Source organism: Aedes albopictus, chromosome 2, assembly GCF_035046485.1.
Source record: "Aedes albopictus strain Foshan chromosome 2, AalbF5, whole genome shotgun sequence".
Taxonomy (NCBI): Eukaryota; Metazoa; Arthropoda; class Insecta; order Diptera; family Culicidae; genus Aedes; species Aedes albopictus.
Genome location: NC_085137.1, coordinates 2,598,344 through 2,618,265, shown reverse-complemented (window position 1 = coordinate 2,618,265; position 19,922 = coordinate 2,598,344). Strand labels below are relative to the sequence as shown.

The window sequence follows — 19,922 nt, the reverse complement described above, 5'->3', positions numbered from 1 at the left end:
CCATACTCGATATCCGTTCGGCGCGTAGCCAACAAAAACTGCTTTCTCCATTTTATCGTCCAGCTTCTTCCGTTTCTGCTTGGGAATGTGTACAAAACAGTCGCTTCCAAAAATCTTCAGGTTACTCACATTTGGTTTTTTCTTGTGCCACATCTCGAATGGGGTTTCATTTCCTTCAATCGCAACGGTTGGACTCCGGTTCGTCAGGTACGCCGCAGTGTATACAGCCTCGCCCCACAAACGTTTCGTGACTCCACTTCCAGATAGCATTGCTGTTACCTTTTCAACGATGGTCCTGTTCATCCGCTCACTGACACCATTCTGTTGTGGGGTGTAGGGAACGGTCATCTCCAGCTGGATACCCTTCTGTCTACAGAACGCCTTCAGCTGCTTGCTTCCAAATTCACCACCGTTGTCGCACCTCAGACGAGATATCTTCATTCCAAAATGCGCACTCGCCATCGCTTCATAGGCCTTCAGGTAATCAATCGCTTCGTCCTTGGATTTCAATAGGTGCACCACGGTCATGTGCGTGTAATCGTCGATAAAAGTGATGAAATACTCCATTCCGTCCACCGATACAGGCGATATCGGGCCACAGAGATCACTGTGCACCAACTCCAGTGGACGCACCGTACGCTTTCCGTCCCGATTTTCGAATGGTTCTCGTGTTTGCTTGGCCGCAAGACAAGGTTCACAGACAATGTCACCGTCACTTGCATCAGCATGCATCAGCTCCATTCCGTCTACCATTTGGTTCCTGACCAGCTTCATCAAATTACTGTGTCCAAGATGACCGAAACGTTGATGCCAAACTTCCAACTGTTTGCTCACTTTTCCCGTTACCATGGCACTACCTTCCGTTGATTGATGCTCGATGTCCATTACGTACAACACACCAGCTTGCTTCCCGGTAGCCACCACATCCCGGTCTTCATCTTCAACTGCTACTTTTCCATTGTGAAAAATGACCTTCTTTCCGGAATTCTCCAGCCTTCGAAGCGACATCAGATTTAACGCTAGATCCGGGACGAACAGGACATCCTCGACGTGAATGCGAATTCTTCGTTCTCCAATGTTCGAAAACATGTTGATCCTCCCCTTGTGCTTGGCGATGAGGTTCACTCCCTTCTTCGCTGTGGCTATGACGACTGGTTCATCTAACGCTTCCAGTGTTTCAAACATCTCCTTCTGGTTACACATATGATCCGAAGCACCGCTATCCAGGTACCAGCATTTCTTCCTCTCAGCTGCAGATCCCGCAACGAACGAAACTGTCTTCGCAACAGCTCCCGTTCTTGAATGCTTCTTATCCTTGTACCTTTCGGAATCTTGCCGAGTTCCTGATTCCCGACAGTCTGCTCGTTTATGGCCAATCTTGCCACAACCGAAGCACTTCAGCTTGAGCTTTCCAGATTTTCCAGCGAACGCAACTTCATCCAGCTCCCGGCTTGGTGAAATCTTCCTGCCTCTACGTTTCGATTCAATGTCCAGGTATTTGCTCTTGATGAACTCCATGTGATATACGTTTAGTGTGTAGGTCGAGCGGCGAAAAGCCGAGTGTGCCGTTTAACGGAAACCGATGTACTCGATCGATTGATCGGTAGATAAAAGGAGGAGAATAAAGGATTGGATCAGTTGTTGTTGCAAACCTGAACTAGTGAACACGCTTTTGATATTTAATACCATCACGAAAATCTTATTCCACCGATTCATAGTATTCCTCGGGTTAGTCTACTGTTAGTAGGTGCTTTTAAGTACTAGTTGGAAGATCTAAAACTCCAAAGTCAGCTTTTCAGATACTGCTTCCAACGCCGATCTTGACCGATCATCATGCTTCATCTCGAGCAACTTGCGTTTCAAAATGAATCGATTCGTAATGCTCTTCCGCTGGAATACTTCGTGTAGGCCGTCCCAAATTTGTTTCGGGGTCTTGTCCTTTATATATTCAAGGTGGCTGTCCGCAACCGCTCCAATGAGTACCGAGCGACATCTGTTATCTTCCTTTCTTTGCCTTGTTATTCTCTGTTCCTTCTCCAGCTTGACCGCAGCCGAATCTGTCTCTAGGACCTCCCAGAAATCTTCCTCGAAAGCTTCCTTCTCGATACAGTGTACAACCTCTAACTGCTCCAGAAACGCCAGAAGTCTGAACCGCCAGTTGTTGAAGTTCGTACCATCGAAAGGCTTGATTCGCAGAAATTTTTCTTCATCTCCCATCTTGACAATCGCTTACGTACTGCTGCCGGAACGAAAAATGACTTGAAATGATCTGGGTCCAAAACCTATTAGCAGAGCTATTAGTGAAACATCTGCAGTGGTTCAAGGTTGATAACAGAATGAATTATTTATTAAGTTCTAGGATGGATGACATACGTTTGTTAAGGCTAGGGCAATGCATACTATGATTAATTGTTTCTCAACAGAAAACTCAGTAAAAAGATGGAAAAAATAGTGAACTCAGTGAAAAAATTACTGAGCTGGAACATCTGAATCTTAGTGTGCACCATTGGAGTAGTGGAAAGAGTTTTTACTCATATATGAGAATGACTTTTTCAAGTCTTGATTGCTTGTTCGAGCTTTATCATTGACCATGATCATGGGGTCTCCAATAAGCCTAGTGGTTAAGGCTATGGATCGCCAATCTAGAGACGGCGGTTTCCATTCCCGTTCCGGTCGGGAAAACTTTACCGACTCCCTGGGCATAAGGCTCAAATAACCATCATTCAATCATCAGCAATCATCAATTATTCAAAAGCAGTTTTCTTGCTAGAAATCCAAAAACCATCAATGAAAATTATTTCACTGCAATCCAGATGCTGAGTAGAGGACAGTGATAAATTTTCATTGCCATTGGTTGTGATTTCAGCGAAAAAACTGCTTTTAATTTTCTGGTAAAAAGATGATGGTTTGTTTCCTCATTATGTATTATTGTACTCGGCTCACAATGTACTAATTCATGCAATGGCAGGCAAAGAAAGCCCTTCAATTAATAACTGTGGAAGTGCTCAAAGAACACTAAGTTGAAGCAAAGCAGGCCAAGTCCCAGTGGGGACGTCGAGCCATAAATAAAAAAAGAAGATCATGAATTCCCAAAAACTTTCTACTTCAGGCTGGCTTTTCTCAAATAAAAAATATTCAACAGTGTGCATTGTAATTTTCAATAACCTTTGTATATTTTCCTCATCTGTATTTTTTTTTATCTTAATATGGTTTTAAATATAAGTTTAGGGTATTTATTTTTTGCATCATCCGCTGAGACGCTTTTTAATTTATATGTTTCCCGATCGATCCTCCAAAACTGTCGGCCTTGCAATTTTGCTTGTTTCTCCTGTAGTTTCGAGTTGGTTTTGTTTTGTTTTTGTGTGTTCTTTGTTTTGTAAACAGTAGGTTATTCTTTTAACCAATAGAGAATATTGAATACGTAGTAAATTCTGCTTGTTTGTCTGTCGTTACACCATATCAAGAGGACTGGGGAATTGTTATTTGCGTTTTGTATGTGTATTTTCTATGTATCTCATTATCGTCCCCTAATAGTTGTATGGACAGTGTGAATAGATGTTGGAATCGATTTGTTTTGGTTGAAAGAAAGAGCTCAGCGAACATTTTACATATACTATTATGAGTTGCTCTGTATTTTTCATTGTTCCTTTAGGTTTGTTTTCGCTTGTCTTGATCATGATATACAAATAGTATAACGTAATATATTAGTAACGATGCATTCATACATGAATTATAAAAGTGTGTGGAATACAACATTAAAAAACGCAAACTTATGTCACTAAAGTTACAAGCAGTACGAAGGCATAGGTACGAATTCGTTAACAAACTGGCTACGGAAGGTGGTTGGTGGTACCACTGATAATAATGGACCTATGCGATTACGATTTCGAGTGTCGGCCACAGTTTGGGGCATTAGGATTGCAGCAGTTTGCATTTTGCTCCCAATTTCTAAACAAACATGTCTATTATATTGCACCAATGATGATCATGCTTTGTGCAATAATTTTCTGGGTTTCCCAAATTCAGAACGACATATGAAACGCGCAAACAATACATGTACAACGGTGCGTATGTGTGATGATTTCTGTGTTCCATTTATTTACTGCAAATGTCAGCCTTGATTCACGATGAAATCTTTTGCGTGTTTCAACGTTCCGCAAATATCTTTGATCCTTGTGTCTCAGTTTCACAATATCTACTCGTTTTACTACTAGTAATCTAATTGTCCTCTAGTTAGGTAGTTCCCTAATGTCTGCCGTTTTGTAGTATGTCTATGCAGTAAATGAGATTTTTAGATTGTAAATTTTGGGTAAAGATAAAACTAAATCAACTTGTCTTCGGTAGTCCAAAATACTTTCTCTATAATAAATTTCAACAAAGGAATCATAATCGTTATTATAGGGTTTACATTATCTTTTGCTTACTCATTTGTAATACACGTTCAGCCTAATTCTTTGATACACTGTAGCAGGCAAACGATGGAGCGAGAATGCGCGAAACTTGATAAATCGTTATCGCTCGAAGTAAACACGTTTGAAGCGAACTGCCTTACACTGTGCACCGACACCGAACGGATGTCGATCAGCTAGATTTGGTTGCATATTGATTGCTATATTGTTATGTTATTACATTTCTCCGAACAGATTGTTTTAGCAAAAGCTTTTCTCGAATTAGGCATTAGTAATTTATTCAACTGAAACAGTGTCTCATGTTGCACCCATCCTCGCTCCACGATTCGAAAATGTTTCTCACCATAATAAGCCTGCGATTCAGCACAATCTATATCAATATTATTCTCATTATTGTTGCTTCTGTGTGGTATGTATCGTATGCTCACACATGACTTTCTTCCGTATGGCGAAGAACGAAAACCACGTCAGTGTTTCCTACTAATATTAATCAACATCACTACATACCAGCATAATTTACATCGAAAGGAATCAGAAACGCGTCGAGCGTTTCTCTCTTACGCGCTTAAAATTGGTCTACCAGCAGATTGCACATTTCCTGCGTGACGTTCTCTAAACTGGAGCGAATCGTCAGACGGAACATCTGTAACGAAATAAAAGAAAGGAAAGAAATTACGACACTCGGAAGATGAAATTTCCCTTTTCAACAGCGACTAACCTGTGCTTGCTTGTTCGGCTCCAGGCGCAGTAGGCAGCCCACCTTGTGGGCCTGCGTGTGGATAATTCCCGCGCAAACCATGTTGTCCGGATTGGGATCGACGCCTTCCAGCAATTGCATTCCGAAGCCCATTAGTTTGTTACGGGCGCCGGGTAGATCCAACGGTTGCTGGGCTTTGAAGACTCGTTGCGCTCGTTGTTGCTCGCTGTTCCGCAGGTTGTGAAAAGATTGATTCATAAATGTTAGATGGAGGTACTGTTTAGAGCTGTAGTGGTTGCTTAACTACAGACTGCGTGCCACATGTTGCTCTCGACGAAATTCTAACAGCTACCTACAGTCAATCAATTTTTACGTTAGTCCATAAACTACGTAGACTCATTTTTCTCCATCTTACCATCTTAGACCCCCTCCTCCCCCCTCCTTTTGTTCATACAAAATTCTCAAAATTTGTGTAGAGCGTAGACTTTGGCCAAACCCCCTCCCCCCATAAGAGTCTACGTAGTTTATGGACAGGCCCTAAAGAACTCTTTGATATGATAAACCGTTTTTTGACAAACATTTTTAAATCAGTTTAATTTAATGTTTTATGAAAATCAACTTATTGTTGTTATTGAAATTGATAAATGCTTCAAATGAGTGTAATCAGCTTCGAACCTTTTAATTCCGCCCTATGTTGCTTATCCTTTGACAGATACGCGTATTTCGACTACCACTTGTAGTCTTCCTCAGTGTCAGTATATCCAGTTATCCAGTGGATAACAACATAGGGCGGAATTAAAAAGTACGAAACTGATTACACTCATTCGAAGAGGGTATTCTGCTAAGAGGGTTCGAAAAGTCGGTACAAGATGATAAATGCTGTTCATTCGTAAGTACTATAGTTACTTGTTATGTGTTTTGGCATAATTCCGAAAAATGGATCAGTTCATGAATCAAGCAATCGTTCTAGAGTCGAATTACACGTGCATTGCATCAACTCCTAGAATCTAATTTCATGCTTAGCACTACATATTTTCTTGAATTTGGCTGTTGCACTTTATAATAATTCAGCCGTTAGAAATCATATAATGACCTTATGAAATCATAATCAAGCTAAGATGAATTCAGTAACTCACATTACCGTGATTGATCACTTTTCACAGTTTTTAGCGTTTAAATTTTGAATTGTTATCGATATGCTCAAACTCAATGCTTTAAAACAAGTACGGCCAGGGAGTGCATCAGTCAACGAGGTTGAAACTTTTACTGCAAATCATTTTATTGTAATAAATATCATTTGAAATTAAAAAACAAAAAAATAATTTACTTTCGGGATGAAATTGATCAGTTAGTGAAAAGCCTTTGTAAGTCCTAAAAATATTGTTTCTACCTGAATTAACCACCCCAGAATGCAAAAGGCAATGCAAAACTTTTACAACTTCAATATTTTTTTTTTATTAATTGAGTTTAAAGATAAATAAATCGAAGGATAACGCCTGAAAGTATGCAATTGTCATACTAAATAAGTGATTACTTCCGGAAAAGTACAATTTTATACATAAATTTCAATAGTTATACAACTTTTGATGACGAATTTGGATTTGGCGAATACTTGACAACTACATATAAACATTCATTCGAATATTCATTTAATCTGCGATACAGCTACGGTAACAAAAGTTTGAAAGTATATAATACAAAATAATACAAAATCGTTTGATAAATATTCTATTTTTTTTCCAGATTTTTTGCAAGAAAAAGGTGAAAAAGGTGAAAATGCTTTGACATTTTCACCTACAATGTTGAATGTCATACTCTAAAAAAAAACATTCAGGAGTTCAATCGAGAATTCAGTTCCATTTTGTCGTCAGCAGCGAAGAATGCTGCTTGGTAGTGTATCGACCCGTACAGCAAAGTGAAAGTGGAATTGAGTTCCGATTGTGATGCTCGGTCGTGCAGATACTTCCATGACATCGAAGGATCATCATGAGGACTGGAGTAATTGCATGTTTTGCGGTGAACTTAGAGATGGATCGTAATAGGCGAGCTCGTTCCATATCATTGTTAAGGACATATATGAGCGAATCCAAAGATGGCCGTCACAATGGCTGCCTTGCAAATACCGAAAGCACGGATCTCGTCATCCAAGCAACAAACAGAACTGAAAAAGCAATGAGTAGCCTTGCTCACTCGCGGTAAACATTGAGTAGCATTTTAGTTTTCGGGCATTTTGTGGTTGACGAGATCAGTGCTCTCAAAAACGCGAGTAAAAAATGCACCTGGACGCGCTCCCATTTCACCTTAAACATTCATGTTTGGATTTATCCTATTGATCTACAAGTCTATACTTTTTCTGTTGCTGTTCATTATAATATTATATTATTATAATTATATAACATTTTTTCACCTAAATTGTTCGATTCGTCACTATGAGTATCAACTTGGTTTCTGTTTGATTGAATTAGTATTGGAACGGTGAGGATTGTACCATCAGTGTACCAGATTCCGCTCATCTAAGGCCAGTTTCGCAGAAAAACGCTAAGTATTAAAAGGTTGTTAAGTCAATTTGAAATGTTTTCGCATTTCAAGTTAGTTCAACCTAAGTACAATCAGATACAAATCAAGATAGATGCAAAACTTCTCATGAAATTATGATTTTATTGCAATTGGTGTAGGACCAAAGTGGTCCTAATTCCACTCACGAACAAATTTATAACATCCTTTAAGTAGACTTTTCCGAAGAAGTGCATTGTTTTTGCAACTTTGTTTTTTTGCAATTATTTTTTTTTCTGTTCAATGTAAGTGTACAACAGTGAATGAATATGCTGTGTACTAAAACCGACAGATTTTATAATTTTCACGTAGGTTTTTGCGTGAGCGGTTACTGGAACACATGAAATTACCGACTGCTTTTTTGGGCCCAATAGCCACTCAAAAATTTTCAAAGTTTTGCTTTTAAAATTTATGTTATTCAGTAAATATTACATAAAATGGCTTTGTTTACATCTTATTTATGTTGTCCATTAATATACGCGCCAATAAAAGTGTATTTATACGTGTAACCTTGATTTTTACGATAGTGAGCGGCTATTGGGTCATGAGCGGCTACTGGTACACTGACGGTACTTATAATTAGTATATATTAACTGTTTTCACATCGATTTGAATTATCTAGCGCTTTTCATAAAATTGACCAATACATTTGTACAGTTCATCACTTTGAGGTGCTGGCCACAGTATTTTGTTCCTGAATTATGTTTCAGTAATTTTCCTTCAGTTTTTACGGTATGAGTTTATCAATGTCAGCATATAGTTTTGGTTTGGTTAAATTTATTGATCTCATGGTAATAAAAGCAAGTAACATTATATAATGATTCACCAGTCTTCGTAATTGCGAGGTGACGCAAGATCTCTCGTTACACAAGACAATTTTCAAATTTCTATTCTGAATCTTCAGGGTCTCACCAGTCTTCTAAATTGTCAGGTGACACAATTGATTGTATATGTGTATTGTTTATGTTCACAGTTACATGGATCACATCGCTTACCAAAGGGAATCGTGATCTATGCAACTATCCATCCCTCCCTACTAACAAAAACTCCTTCCTTGACAACTGTGGAGGACAACGGTTGTCAAACTAACATTACTTCCCCTCCCTGGTTGACCGTAAGGACGTGGCCGTCATAGTTATTGACCCATTAAAGTTAGAGCTCTCGGGTACGCGTTGAGGATCTTGTGCTAATCCCAAGCCTCATCTGTTGGTTCTCTGTGCAATTCCGCTAGCACTGGTCAATCACGGAGTAGCAACTACGAAGTGTATGGTCATCAATGCTCATGCTCATGCTCAAAAAACATTCAGCAGTTCAATCAGTATTTCCACAGACCATATGACCGTTAAATTCCATACATTGAAATTTCTCATTTTCACGACGTAACCTCTACCTTCTATCGCCAATTCTGCCTTCGAATTCTTCCGGAACCCTTCCTTTTAATTCATTCCCTGTTTCTAGCAGATTTTTGAAATTATTAAATGTTTTTCTTTTCTGGATTTCTTCAGATCCAGTATATCCAGAGGAGCAAATACGTAAAGCTTCCATAAATACTTTCTTCCGAGATTTTTCACGATTTCAAATTTTTCGACGGTTTTCACGAGGTCTCTGCTACTGGGTATTGAGTATGTTCCAGAGTTTCTCGTTGGATTCCTCCAGGAGATCTTTTCAAAATAATTCCAAATTGCTTCCGGACTTTTTTCTAATAGTTTCGGGATAGTTTTCCAATAGTTTCTCTCGGGATTTTCGCAGAAGATCTTTCAGTGATTTCTTCCAGAGGTAGTTTTCAGATATTTTTGGAGGATTTCCTTGCGGAATTTCGCACGTAGTTTCTCCAGGGATTTATCTTAGAAATTTTTGGAGTTCTACCTTAGATTCCCTAATATTTCTTCTTGGGATTACTCCCAGAACATTTTTTCCCGAGATGTCCCAGTTTTTCCCAGGTTTTCTTTTAAAATTCCTCTTGAGATTTCTCCAAATATTTCTACGGGAATTTCTTACAAGAAATACCGTAAGTTGTCCCAGGAGACATTCCGAAAAAAAACTATTTGAAAAAAAAAATTGCAAGAGCTCCGGTAACAAATATTGTAGAAATGTCAAAATTCTCGGGATAATTTTTGTTAGAGAATCCGGGAAGAACTCTGGGATTAATCCCCCCGATAGAATATGTTAAAAAATAATCTCAGATGGATCACTGCAAGAAATTCGGTAATCAACTACAAGGAAAGTCCTTAAAAACATCATGAAAGAACTCCGGATAAAAACCAGCAATAGCTCCTACAGGAATTTCAAAATACTCTCCAAAAAATCTTAGAAGAAAGTCCAGTATAAATTCTGAAAAAAACTCTGAGAGGCATCTCAGGATCAACACCGGAAAGAATCTTCTGAGAGAACTCCCAGGAGGAATTTCGAGAGAAATCTCAGGTGAAACTTCAAAAGAAATCCCGTGAGAATGTTTGAGAAATATACTAGATGACACTTCTGTACTTAGAATCTAAGGAGAAAATCTAGAAGAAAACTATCGGACATTTCTTGAAGAAATCACAGGAGAAACTTCGATAGAAATCCGGAACGAATTTATGCAGAAAATTAGTGAAAATTTCTCATATCTCTTAGAGGAGCCTTAGTAGAAATCAAATATACTATATTAACAATATAGGTCACTTCGCGTTTTCACATACAACGCCATGGAGACACCGTTGGCGAATGATTACAGCACCACCTGTTGTCAGAAAAAATGAATAATTGTATTGTAGGCGGGAGTCCGGGTAGGCGGAAAGGAAACGCAGTTTCTTCACAAAAGATCGTTTTTATTGACCTTATCCCGATCAGCGTCTAACTTGAACTGACAGTCTATTCATACACTCTCAAGTCGAATCCTGCACATCTAGTTCGGTTATAGGGTAGCCCATATTCGATAGGGTGACTCAAAATATTTTTCTCTAAAAGCTTACAGCTCGGCCATCCTGTACTTCAAGTTGACCCTCATTCATCTGGAAAACAAATCACAAATAACTTTCATCCTCCAAATATTCTACGTCTTCATATTCTGTTTCTGACCCCTGATTCTCTTCTAAATATTCTACATCCTGATATTCTACTTCATCATTCTCATCTTTCCTATTATCATCTTCCGTGGCTATTTCATCACATTCACTTTCAAAGGAATCATTTTTCGCACCCCTCTGGTAAAGACGCATATTCATTGGATCATATATTCCCTCAAACCGCAAACCTGACACTTGGAACTCATCTAGATCACCCACCACATAGCGATTATTGTCCAGAACCTTTTTCACCTCATATGGCCCACGATACTTCGGCTTCAGCTTGTTTCGCTCTCCTACTACCCCGACTCTTCTTAACATCACCAAATCACCCTTCTTGTAGTATGTATTCCTAGAGCAGTGCTTATCGTAAACTTGTTTATTGTACTGCTGCTGCCGCTTGTTATTCTTCATCGCGTCCTCGCGAAGCCCACGCAAATCTCGTACTTCTGCTTGATTTATATCCTGCAAATACTGAGTCAGGTCGTTATCCACACGTCTTCGCTGCTCTGTTCCGAAAAGTAACATCGATGCTGTAGTTCCAGTTGAACGGTTTACCGTGTTGTTGAGGAGAAACTCTGCATCGGTGAGAACAGCGTCCCAGTTACGTCCTGTTTCCTCTACCAATTTACTGATTAATGGCATCATAGTTTTATTGTACCGCTCCACCTGTCCATTAGCTTTCGGACAAGCAGACGCTATCTTGATGTGTCTTACACCGTGATCTTTAGCAAAGTTCTCAAAAGCATTGGAGGTAAAGGCAGTTCCTCGGTCGGAAATCATAATCTTAGGTGCCGAATAAGCGTGGAAATAGTTTCGCAGACTCTTCATCACTTCCGTTGTCTTTGTTGTTTTAGTAGGGTACAGCTTGATAAATTTTGTACAGGCATCAACCACTGCTAGCACGTACTCATTTTTCCCTCTACTTTTTTCGAGTGGACCGAGATGATCTATGTGGAGAACTTCAAAAGGTACTTCTGGTTTGTCGACATTATTGAGAACCCCGTCATAACGTTTATTCCGAGGATTATAGGCTATGCACGTGACACATGACTTGACATGGTCCTGCACCTGCTCCCGCATTCGAGGAAACCAGTAGGTCCTTCTTACCAACCCACAAACCTTATCTACGCCAAAATGTCCCATTTCATTATGAAATTTGTTAATCACTGATGGGACCATTTGAACTGGCACATACAACAATGAATTACGACCTACCACCTTGTACAAGATAGCGTCACGAATTTCGTAATCCTTCATCGAACCGGCGATAACAGCATCCTTCAGCTTGGCAATCTCTGGATCTCGCAACTGGGCCACATATAGTGCATCCTCAAACAATGGTGAATTGTTTTGTCTGTCTTCCTCCTCAATCAAGTAAATGTTGGCTCTCGAAAGAGCGTCCGCATGTTGCATTCTAGTTCCCGGGCGGTGAACTATTTCAAAATCGAACTGTTCCAAGAACATCGACCACCGCGCAATTTTTGAATTTACTTCGCGTTTCTCCAAGGTGTGCTTCAACGAATTACAGTCTGTTACTATCTTGAACCGCAAACCAAAAAGGTAAGTTCGGAAACGTTGCAGACAATACACGATGGCGAGCGTCTCCAATTCGAAGCTATGTAGCTTCGATTCCGTAGGGGAAGTTTTTCTACTGTGGTACATCACCGGATGCATGAGACCATCATCCGCTTGCCGCTGGAGAAGGACACCCCCGAAACCCGACGAACATGCATCCGTGTGGAGCTCTGTTTCCGCAGTTGGTGAATAAATTCGTAGAACCGGTTTAGATATTAACGCGTTCTTCAAGTTTTCCACAGCTTGGATATGTTCAGCAGTCATAATGAAATAATTTTCCTCTTTGAGCAGCTCATACAACTTGCCCGCGTGAACATTGAAGCCTTTTACGAACTTCCTGAAATAGTTTACCAGTCCTAGAAATCGCTGAAGGCTTTTTCGACTGCTAGGAATAGGAAAATCGCGTATGGACTGGATATGCCTGTTGCCTGGTTGGATTTGGTTGAACTGAACGTCATACCCCAAGTGTTCAACCTTTGTTTTGACAAATTGGCATTTAGAAAGCTGCAAGTCTAAATGGTTATCGGAAAGAGTTTCCAAAACTCTTTGTAGAGTTTGAAAGTGTTCATCGATACTTTCAGATGCAATCAACATATCGTCGATAAACACAATAACACTACCATCGCGAATGAAAGGGTCCAAAACTTTAGTAATAAACTTTACAAAAAGCGCGGGGGAGTTTGCATATCCGAACGGAAGACGATTGAATTCGTACTGACCACTGTCTGTAACGAACGAAGTATACTTCTTACTATCCTCTGTCAATTCAACATGGTAGAATCCATTCTTCAAATCCAACGATGTGAAATATCGCTTCCCTTGCAGCCGCATAATTTGGTCTTCGATGATCGGCATCGGAAAATGGTTTCGTTCCACGATTCGATTCAATGGTCGGTAATTCACGCACATTCGGAAAGAGTTGTTCTTCTTCCTGGTCAACACTACCCTTGAAGTGTACGGCGATTCACTTTCTCGGATTATCCCTTGTTCCAATAACCCACCAACCAACTTGTCAAGTTCACGCTTCTCCCAAACACTGAGTCGCTGTGGAGTCGCAGTAAATATCTTATCCTCCTTCAACCGGATCTCAGCCTGATACCTTATCAAAGGTTTGTCAGGACGAGATCTATTGAAATAACTATTTAGCAATAATTCCTCCAGCCTGATCGACACATTTCGAGTCTCGCCAGTGTCCCCTACATCAAGACCCATACCACTACTGTCTACTAGGTACGATTCAACAAAGCCTCCGAACATGGACCAGTCATGCTTACCGTGCGTATCACCAAGAGGAAAGTGCAAATACTGAATGCGATTGTCTCTCAGAAAGCTCCTACCTAAAATCATATCCACCTGCATCGTGTCGTCAACAACAACTAGAAATCTTGCAGTCATTTTTCTGTTCCTTATGCGTAAGATTGTACCTAACTCGCCTAGTACTGCAACTTTTGAATCGTTTATACCTACAACATCCTGAACATTTCCTCCTAGTGTGATAGTGGACGACAACAATTTTCGTTTTATTAGATTCACATAGCTACCTGTGTCCACCAGCGCCATGGTTCGGAAACGTTCGCCGGCTGCTTCCACGTCCACTTCGACCGAAGAAGATCCATCCATCTCGAGAACATCTTCATCGCCACCAAAAACTGCGTTGACGGAGTGGCGTCCAACAGTTCTGGATGGAATCTGGTTCGCCTCGAGCTGTTTTGATGAGTTCGCCACCACCGTGCACTTTTCCGCTGTGTGTCCCACCTTCATGCACTTGCTGCATCGTTCACGGCGCTGTGGCTTGGGACAATCAATCGATCTGTGCCCCGTTTCACGACAGTTGAAACAGATTGTTTCACTGCCAGGTGAACTCGCTCCTGATCCCGTCACCGATGTTGTTTTGACAATCCGTAGTGGAGCTGATGAATTTCGAGAAGAAATCATGTTTAGATTCGATGAAATCCACTTGGTATGTTGCAGCAAGTCGAGTGTCGAAGTATATTGCCTCGCCAACAGACTCGGGTAAACCGGGTCGTTTCGAAGCCCCTTGATGATGTATTTGAGTGTAGCTGATGTACTGAAATCTCCCTGTTGCGCTAGAGCATCCACGCGATAGACGAACGACTCGTATGATTCATCCTTTTCCTTCTTCATCTCTTCGAGCTGCCGATGGATGTCCGCCTCGTCGAAAGTCTCCGGGAACGCTACTATCAGCCGCTGCTTGAATTGCGCCCAGTTGAATATTTTTTCCTCGTATCGCCGGTACCAGCTGGCTGCCGCCCCGCTGAGCCGAGTCGTTCCATATAGTAGGCACATCTGCTCCGTCCATCCATACAGGATTCGAAAATGATCGATTCTCCGCAACCATTTCGTAACACCATTTCCTTCCGAAAATTCTGGAATCAGCCTTCCAAGGTCGTGCGGATGCGGTGCAAAAGTATGGGTTTGCGTCACTTGTTGCACACACACATTTTGTTCTCGCTTCACCGCCGTCGCTGGTTTATCGTCCTCCGGCACTGATTTCACGTCGAAAAACGTCGTATCTTCTTCTTCAATGTCGCCTCCTCGCACTTGTTTGGCTGTCTGGCTCCTGGTCACCGGCATCATGTTGAAAGTCTCGGAATATCGTCGTCCTCCCAGAACGTCGGAGTTACCGTCACCGAAACTAACTTTTCACCGCCGGTGATATCCCACTTCTGAAACTGTAGGCGGGAGTCCGGGTAGGCGGAAAGGAAACGCAGTTTCTTCACAAAAGATCGTTTTTATTGACCTTATCCCGATCAGCGTCTAACTTGAACTGACAGTCTATTCATACACTCTCAAGTCGAATCCTGCACATCTAGTTCGGTTATAGGGTAGCCCATATTCGATAGGGTGACTCAAAATATTTTTCTCTAAAAGCTTACAGTATTTTGATCAATTTTAGTTTACCGTGCCATGCGACATTTCTCGAAAAAGATGTTAGGGGTGTCAAAGTTTATTGTTCCTAAATAATCGATTAATAAATAATCGATTTCCAATATACGCAAACAAAATAATATTTCACATGACATCTACGAATACATCTAAAGAAGAATTTGAATGCTCGCTTATTGTAACGTTTAACATCAATATTTTAATTTTAAACCCTCAAAATTATCTTAAATTTTGCCCTGGTGGTTGCTATTTTTCTTTGACAATGGCTTTTAATATCATCATTGTGATGCCCACGCTAACAAACATCGGATTGAATAACTTACAAAAAATCCGGAAGATCTCCAACCAGAGGCATATCAAGAGCTGCTCAATTTGGCATCATTTGGAAGAGAACTTACTTCTCTGTACAGAAATGGCTCGTTTGTATTTCTATGGACAGAACTCGATAAAAAGTGAGAAAAGTTCACTTTACCTATGCTTCGTTTTGACGAATTTGTACTTTTGTCAGGGCCCTCCGCATCTGGTGGCAGGAATGAGAATCCTATGAAAAGAGTGACTCCGCCAAACAGTGCTATGGCGTAGTACAGTAAGGACCCGATTTTGTCAGCCCCATTTTATGACAAACTTTTTTCTCTCATTGTCTTACGGTGAAACTTTGAACAATTAATTTATGTTTATCATCAAACTACAGCTTCAACGCAGAACATAGAGGAATGAAATGTTTGAAAAACTGTTCAAGTTTTAAAGGAGAGCAAAAAATGTGTTCTAAAAGGGGCTGACAAAATCGTGTCACTTATATATAGGCAAAGTGCACTTTTTTCAGATTTTTCTTATCGAATCCCGCATCGTAGAGAATCAAACGAGCACTTTTTGGATAGAAAATTCAATTCTCTTTCAGATGCGCTTAGACCCAGTAGATACTTAAATTGAGGAGCAATTGCTTTGCCTTCGGCAGGCAATCTTCCGGATTTTTTGTTCGCTGGCCAATCCGATGTCTGTCGGCGTGGACATTGAGAATGATGATATTTGAGGCCATTGCAAATGGAAAATAGTCACTTATAGAGCGGAATATAAGTCATTTTGAAGACAAAAAAATTAACTTTTGTTGTAAACAAACGATTTTCACCTTATTTCACCGAACGCCTCTACTACTGAGGGACATTCAAATTCGTCTTTATAACGCCAGAAAATGTTGAAGAAGAGAGAATAAAACGAGGAATGAAATTTGTTTTGATTTGAGAAGTTCAAAGAATCGATTATTGTTTAATCGATTATTTGAGAAGAAATGGGCATCCCCACCATGCAATGACAGCTCGACAGAATAAACGTCATTCGGATAGCGCATGCATTTAGTGTGTAGTAGTACCTCTTCTGCCGCTTGGTGGCGACACATTCACTAAAAAGGTGTCGCCAAAAATTCGTAAGAGTGACCTATATTGTTAATATAGTATATTTGTAGAAATCCTAGAGATTCCCACGGGAGTTCTTTCCGTGATTCCTACTAAATCCCCTGGGAGCAACACTGGATGAATCCCGGGAAATTCTCCTGAAGTTATATCAAGAGGAACACTGGAAGGAATCACGGAAAATCTTCAAGAGGAATCCCAAGGGAAGCTCTAACAGAAATTCTGCGGTATATCTTGAGAGAAAATCTTATGGAGATCTCGGGATAAATTCTGAAAAAAAAACCCGCGGAGCCATATTGCAAATATACTATATTAACAATATAGGTCACTCTTACGAATTTTTGGCGACACCTTTTTAGTGAATGTGTCGCCACCAAGCGGCAGAAGAGGTACTACTACACACTAAATGCATGCGCTATCCGAATGACGTTTATTCTGTCGAGCTGTCATTGCATGGTGGGGATGCCCATTTCTTCTCAAATAATCGATTAAACAATAATCGATTCTTTGAACTTCTCAAATCAAAACAAATTTCATTCCTCGTTTTATTCTCTCTTCTTCAACATTTTCTGGCGTTATAAAGACGAATTTGAATGTCCCTCAGTAGTAGAGGCGTTCGGTGAAATAAGGTGAAAATCGTTTGTTTACAACAAAAGTTATTTTTTTTGTCTTCAAAATGACTTATATTCCGCTCTATAAGTGACTATTTTCCATTTGCAATGGCCTCAAATATCATCATTCTCAATGTCCACGCCGACAGACATCGGATTGGCCAGCGAACAAAAAATCCGGAAGATTGCCTGCCGAAGGCAAAGCAATTGCTCCTCAATTTAAGTATCTACTGGGTCTAAGCGCATCTGAAAGAGAATTGAATTTTCTATCCAAAAAGTGCTCGTTTGATTCTCTACGATGCGGGATTCGATAAGAAAAATCTGAAAAAAGTGCACTTTGCCTATATATAAGTGACACGATTTTGTCAGCCCCTTTTAGAACACATTTTTTGCTCTCCTTTAAAACTTGAACAGTTTTTCAAACATTTCATTCCTCTATGTTCTGCGTTGAAGCTGTAGTTTGATGATAAACATAAATTAATTGTTCAAAGTTTCACCGTAAGACAATGAGAGAAAAAAGTTTGTCATAAAATGGGGCTGACAAAATCGGGTCCTTACTGTACTACGCCATAGCACTGTTTGGCGGAGTCACTCTTTTCATAGGATTCTCATTCCTGCCACCAGATGCGGAGGGCCCTGACAAAAGTACAAATTCGTCAAAACGAAGCATAGGTAAAGTGAACTTTTCTCACTTTTTATCGAGTTCTGTCCATAGAAATACAAACGAGCCATTTCTGTACAGAGAAGTAAGTTCTCTTCCAAATGATGCCAAATTGAGCAGCTCTTGATATGCCTCTGGTTGGAGATCTTCCGGATTTTTTGTAAGTTATTCAATCCGATGTTTGTTAGCGTGGGCATCACAATGATGATATTAAAAGCCATTGTCAAAGAAAAATAGCAACCACCAGGGCAAAATTTAAGATAATTTTGAGGGTTTAAAATTAAAATATTGATGTTAAACGTTACAATAAGCGAGCATTCAAATTCTTCTTTAGATGTATTCGTAGATGTCATGTGAAATATTATTTTGTTTGCGTATATTGGAAATCGATTATTTATTAATCGATTATTTAGGAACAATAAACTTTGACACCCCTAACATCTTTTTCGAGAAATGTCGCATGGCACGGTAAACTAAAATTGATCAAAATACAATTATTCATTTTTTCTGACAACAGGTGGTGCTGTAATCATTCGCCAACGGTGTCTCCATGGCGTTGTATGTGAAAACGCGAAGTGACCTATATTGTTAATATAGTATATTTGCATATTGGAAAACCTTCTAGAAAGAAATTCTGTATGATCCCCTTTAAAAACTTCAGAAGAAATCGATCTGAATTCCTGGAAGATTCTCAAGGCAGAATACGGGAAAAAAATGTTCGAATCTTGGAAAAATGCTGATAGGAAAGCGAAAGAATCTTTGGAAGAAATTTAAAAAAGGAATACCGAGACAAATGGCGTGCAAACATACGGAAGGAATCTTGTAAAAAAAAAAAAACTTGGGATGAATTTCAAGGTAGGTATTTCCAAAGTAATTCCTATAACGAAAGTTATTGTCGATTTTCTTGATGCATACACTAACACTACATAATCGAAATTATTTTTGGTATTTGAATAACTTTTAAAATCTGTTTTTGATCTCATAACCGGACTTACTAAAAACCGGAAAAATCCCAAAAATACATCGAGAAAAGTCGTAATCAATTATCGTTTTTGTACTAAAATTGCACGAATCGATTCTAAAAAAAGTTGAAACTTTCCAAACGAATCGGACTATATGGATGGCATTTAAATGTTTGTGGTCGAAGGCGCTGTTCGTAAACTAAGTAGACTTATTTTTTGACCATCTCAGACCACCCTCTCCCCTCGTAGACTTTTGTTCATACACAATTTTCGAAATTTGTAAGGACTGTAGACTTTGGCCAGACAACACCAATCCCTTTGGGGAGCGGACCTGGTGTGGTGGTTAGAATATTTGACTATCACGCCGAGGACCTGGGATCGAATCCCACTCCCGACATACTCACAAAATGTGGGTACTTCCTTCGGAAGGGAAGTAAAACGTGGGTCCCGAGATGAACTAGCCTACACTGAGGATACTGCAACTCCGAAAATCATACGAATCAACTATGATTTTTTGCCACAAGAATTTCTTGCGAAAATCATAGTTACGAACTATGATTTTGAATTAAAAGCGCCAACTATTATTATCATACTGTTACTGTATAAATTTCATAACACTCACGTATGAAAACCACACCGAGAACGTATAAAATCTGAAATTATGTCGTATGACTATCATACATACTTTTATGAAATATTTTGCACAAATTCAAAAAAAAATCGCAACCTGGAATCGAACCAGGAACGTCAAGGTTGGCGAGTGCGTGCTTTACTCATACGCCCATCGACTCTTCGGAAGATGAAGTGGTTAGAAGCCAATAAAAGGTTTTGTTGTTTTTTAGCAATGGTGTTTCATAACACATCTTATGATTTTCATACGATGCTTCTTATGAGATTTTTCATACGACAAGTCTTATGGATTTCGCTATTCAATTTATGAAAAGCATACAAGAACTATGAAATGATGAAAAAAATAAAAATTACTGATTCATAAGATGCAAACTATGAAAAGCATACGAACAGTATCCTCAGTGTAGGGTTAAAAATCTCGTTAATACAGACAAAAAAAAACCAATCCCTTTCCCTCCCTAAGA

General features: G+C 39.8%; 1 protein-coding gene across 6 annotated transcripts in view; it reads right to left on the bottom strand.

Annotated features, from left to right (window-relative positions):
- Nucleotides 1–3,144: 3,144 nt before the first annotated feature.
- Nucleotides 3,145–19,922, bottom strand: part of LOC109411734 (AP-2 complex subunit alpha) — a 31,451-nt gene continuing 14,673 nt past the window's right edge. For all 6 annotated transcript variants that reach the window (XM_019685331.4, XM_019685328.4, XM_019685330.4 and 3 more), the window contains exons 7-8: nt 5,128–5,332; nt 3,145–5,052 (exon numbers count right to left, since the gene is read on the bottom strand). In XM_019685331.4, the coding sequence (XP_019540876.1) occupies nt 4,975–5,052; nt 5,128–5,332 (283 nt within the window). In that variant the 3' untranslated portion in view covers nt 3,145–4,974. The remainder of the gene's footprint in view (nt 5,053–5,127; nt 5,333–19,922) is intronic.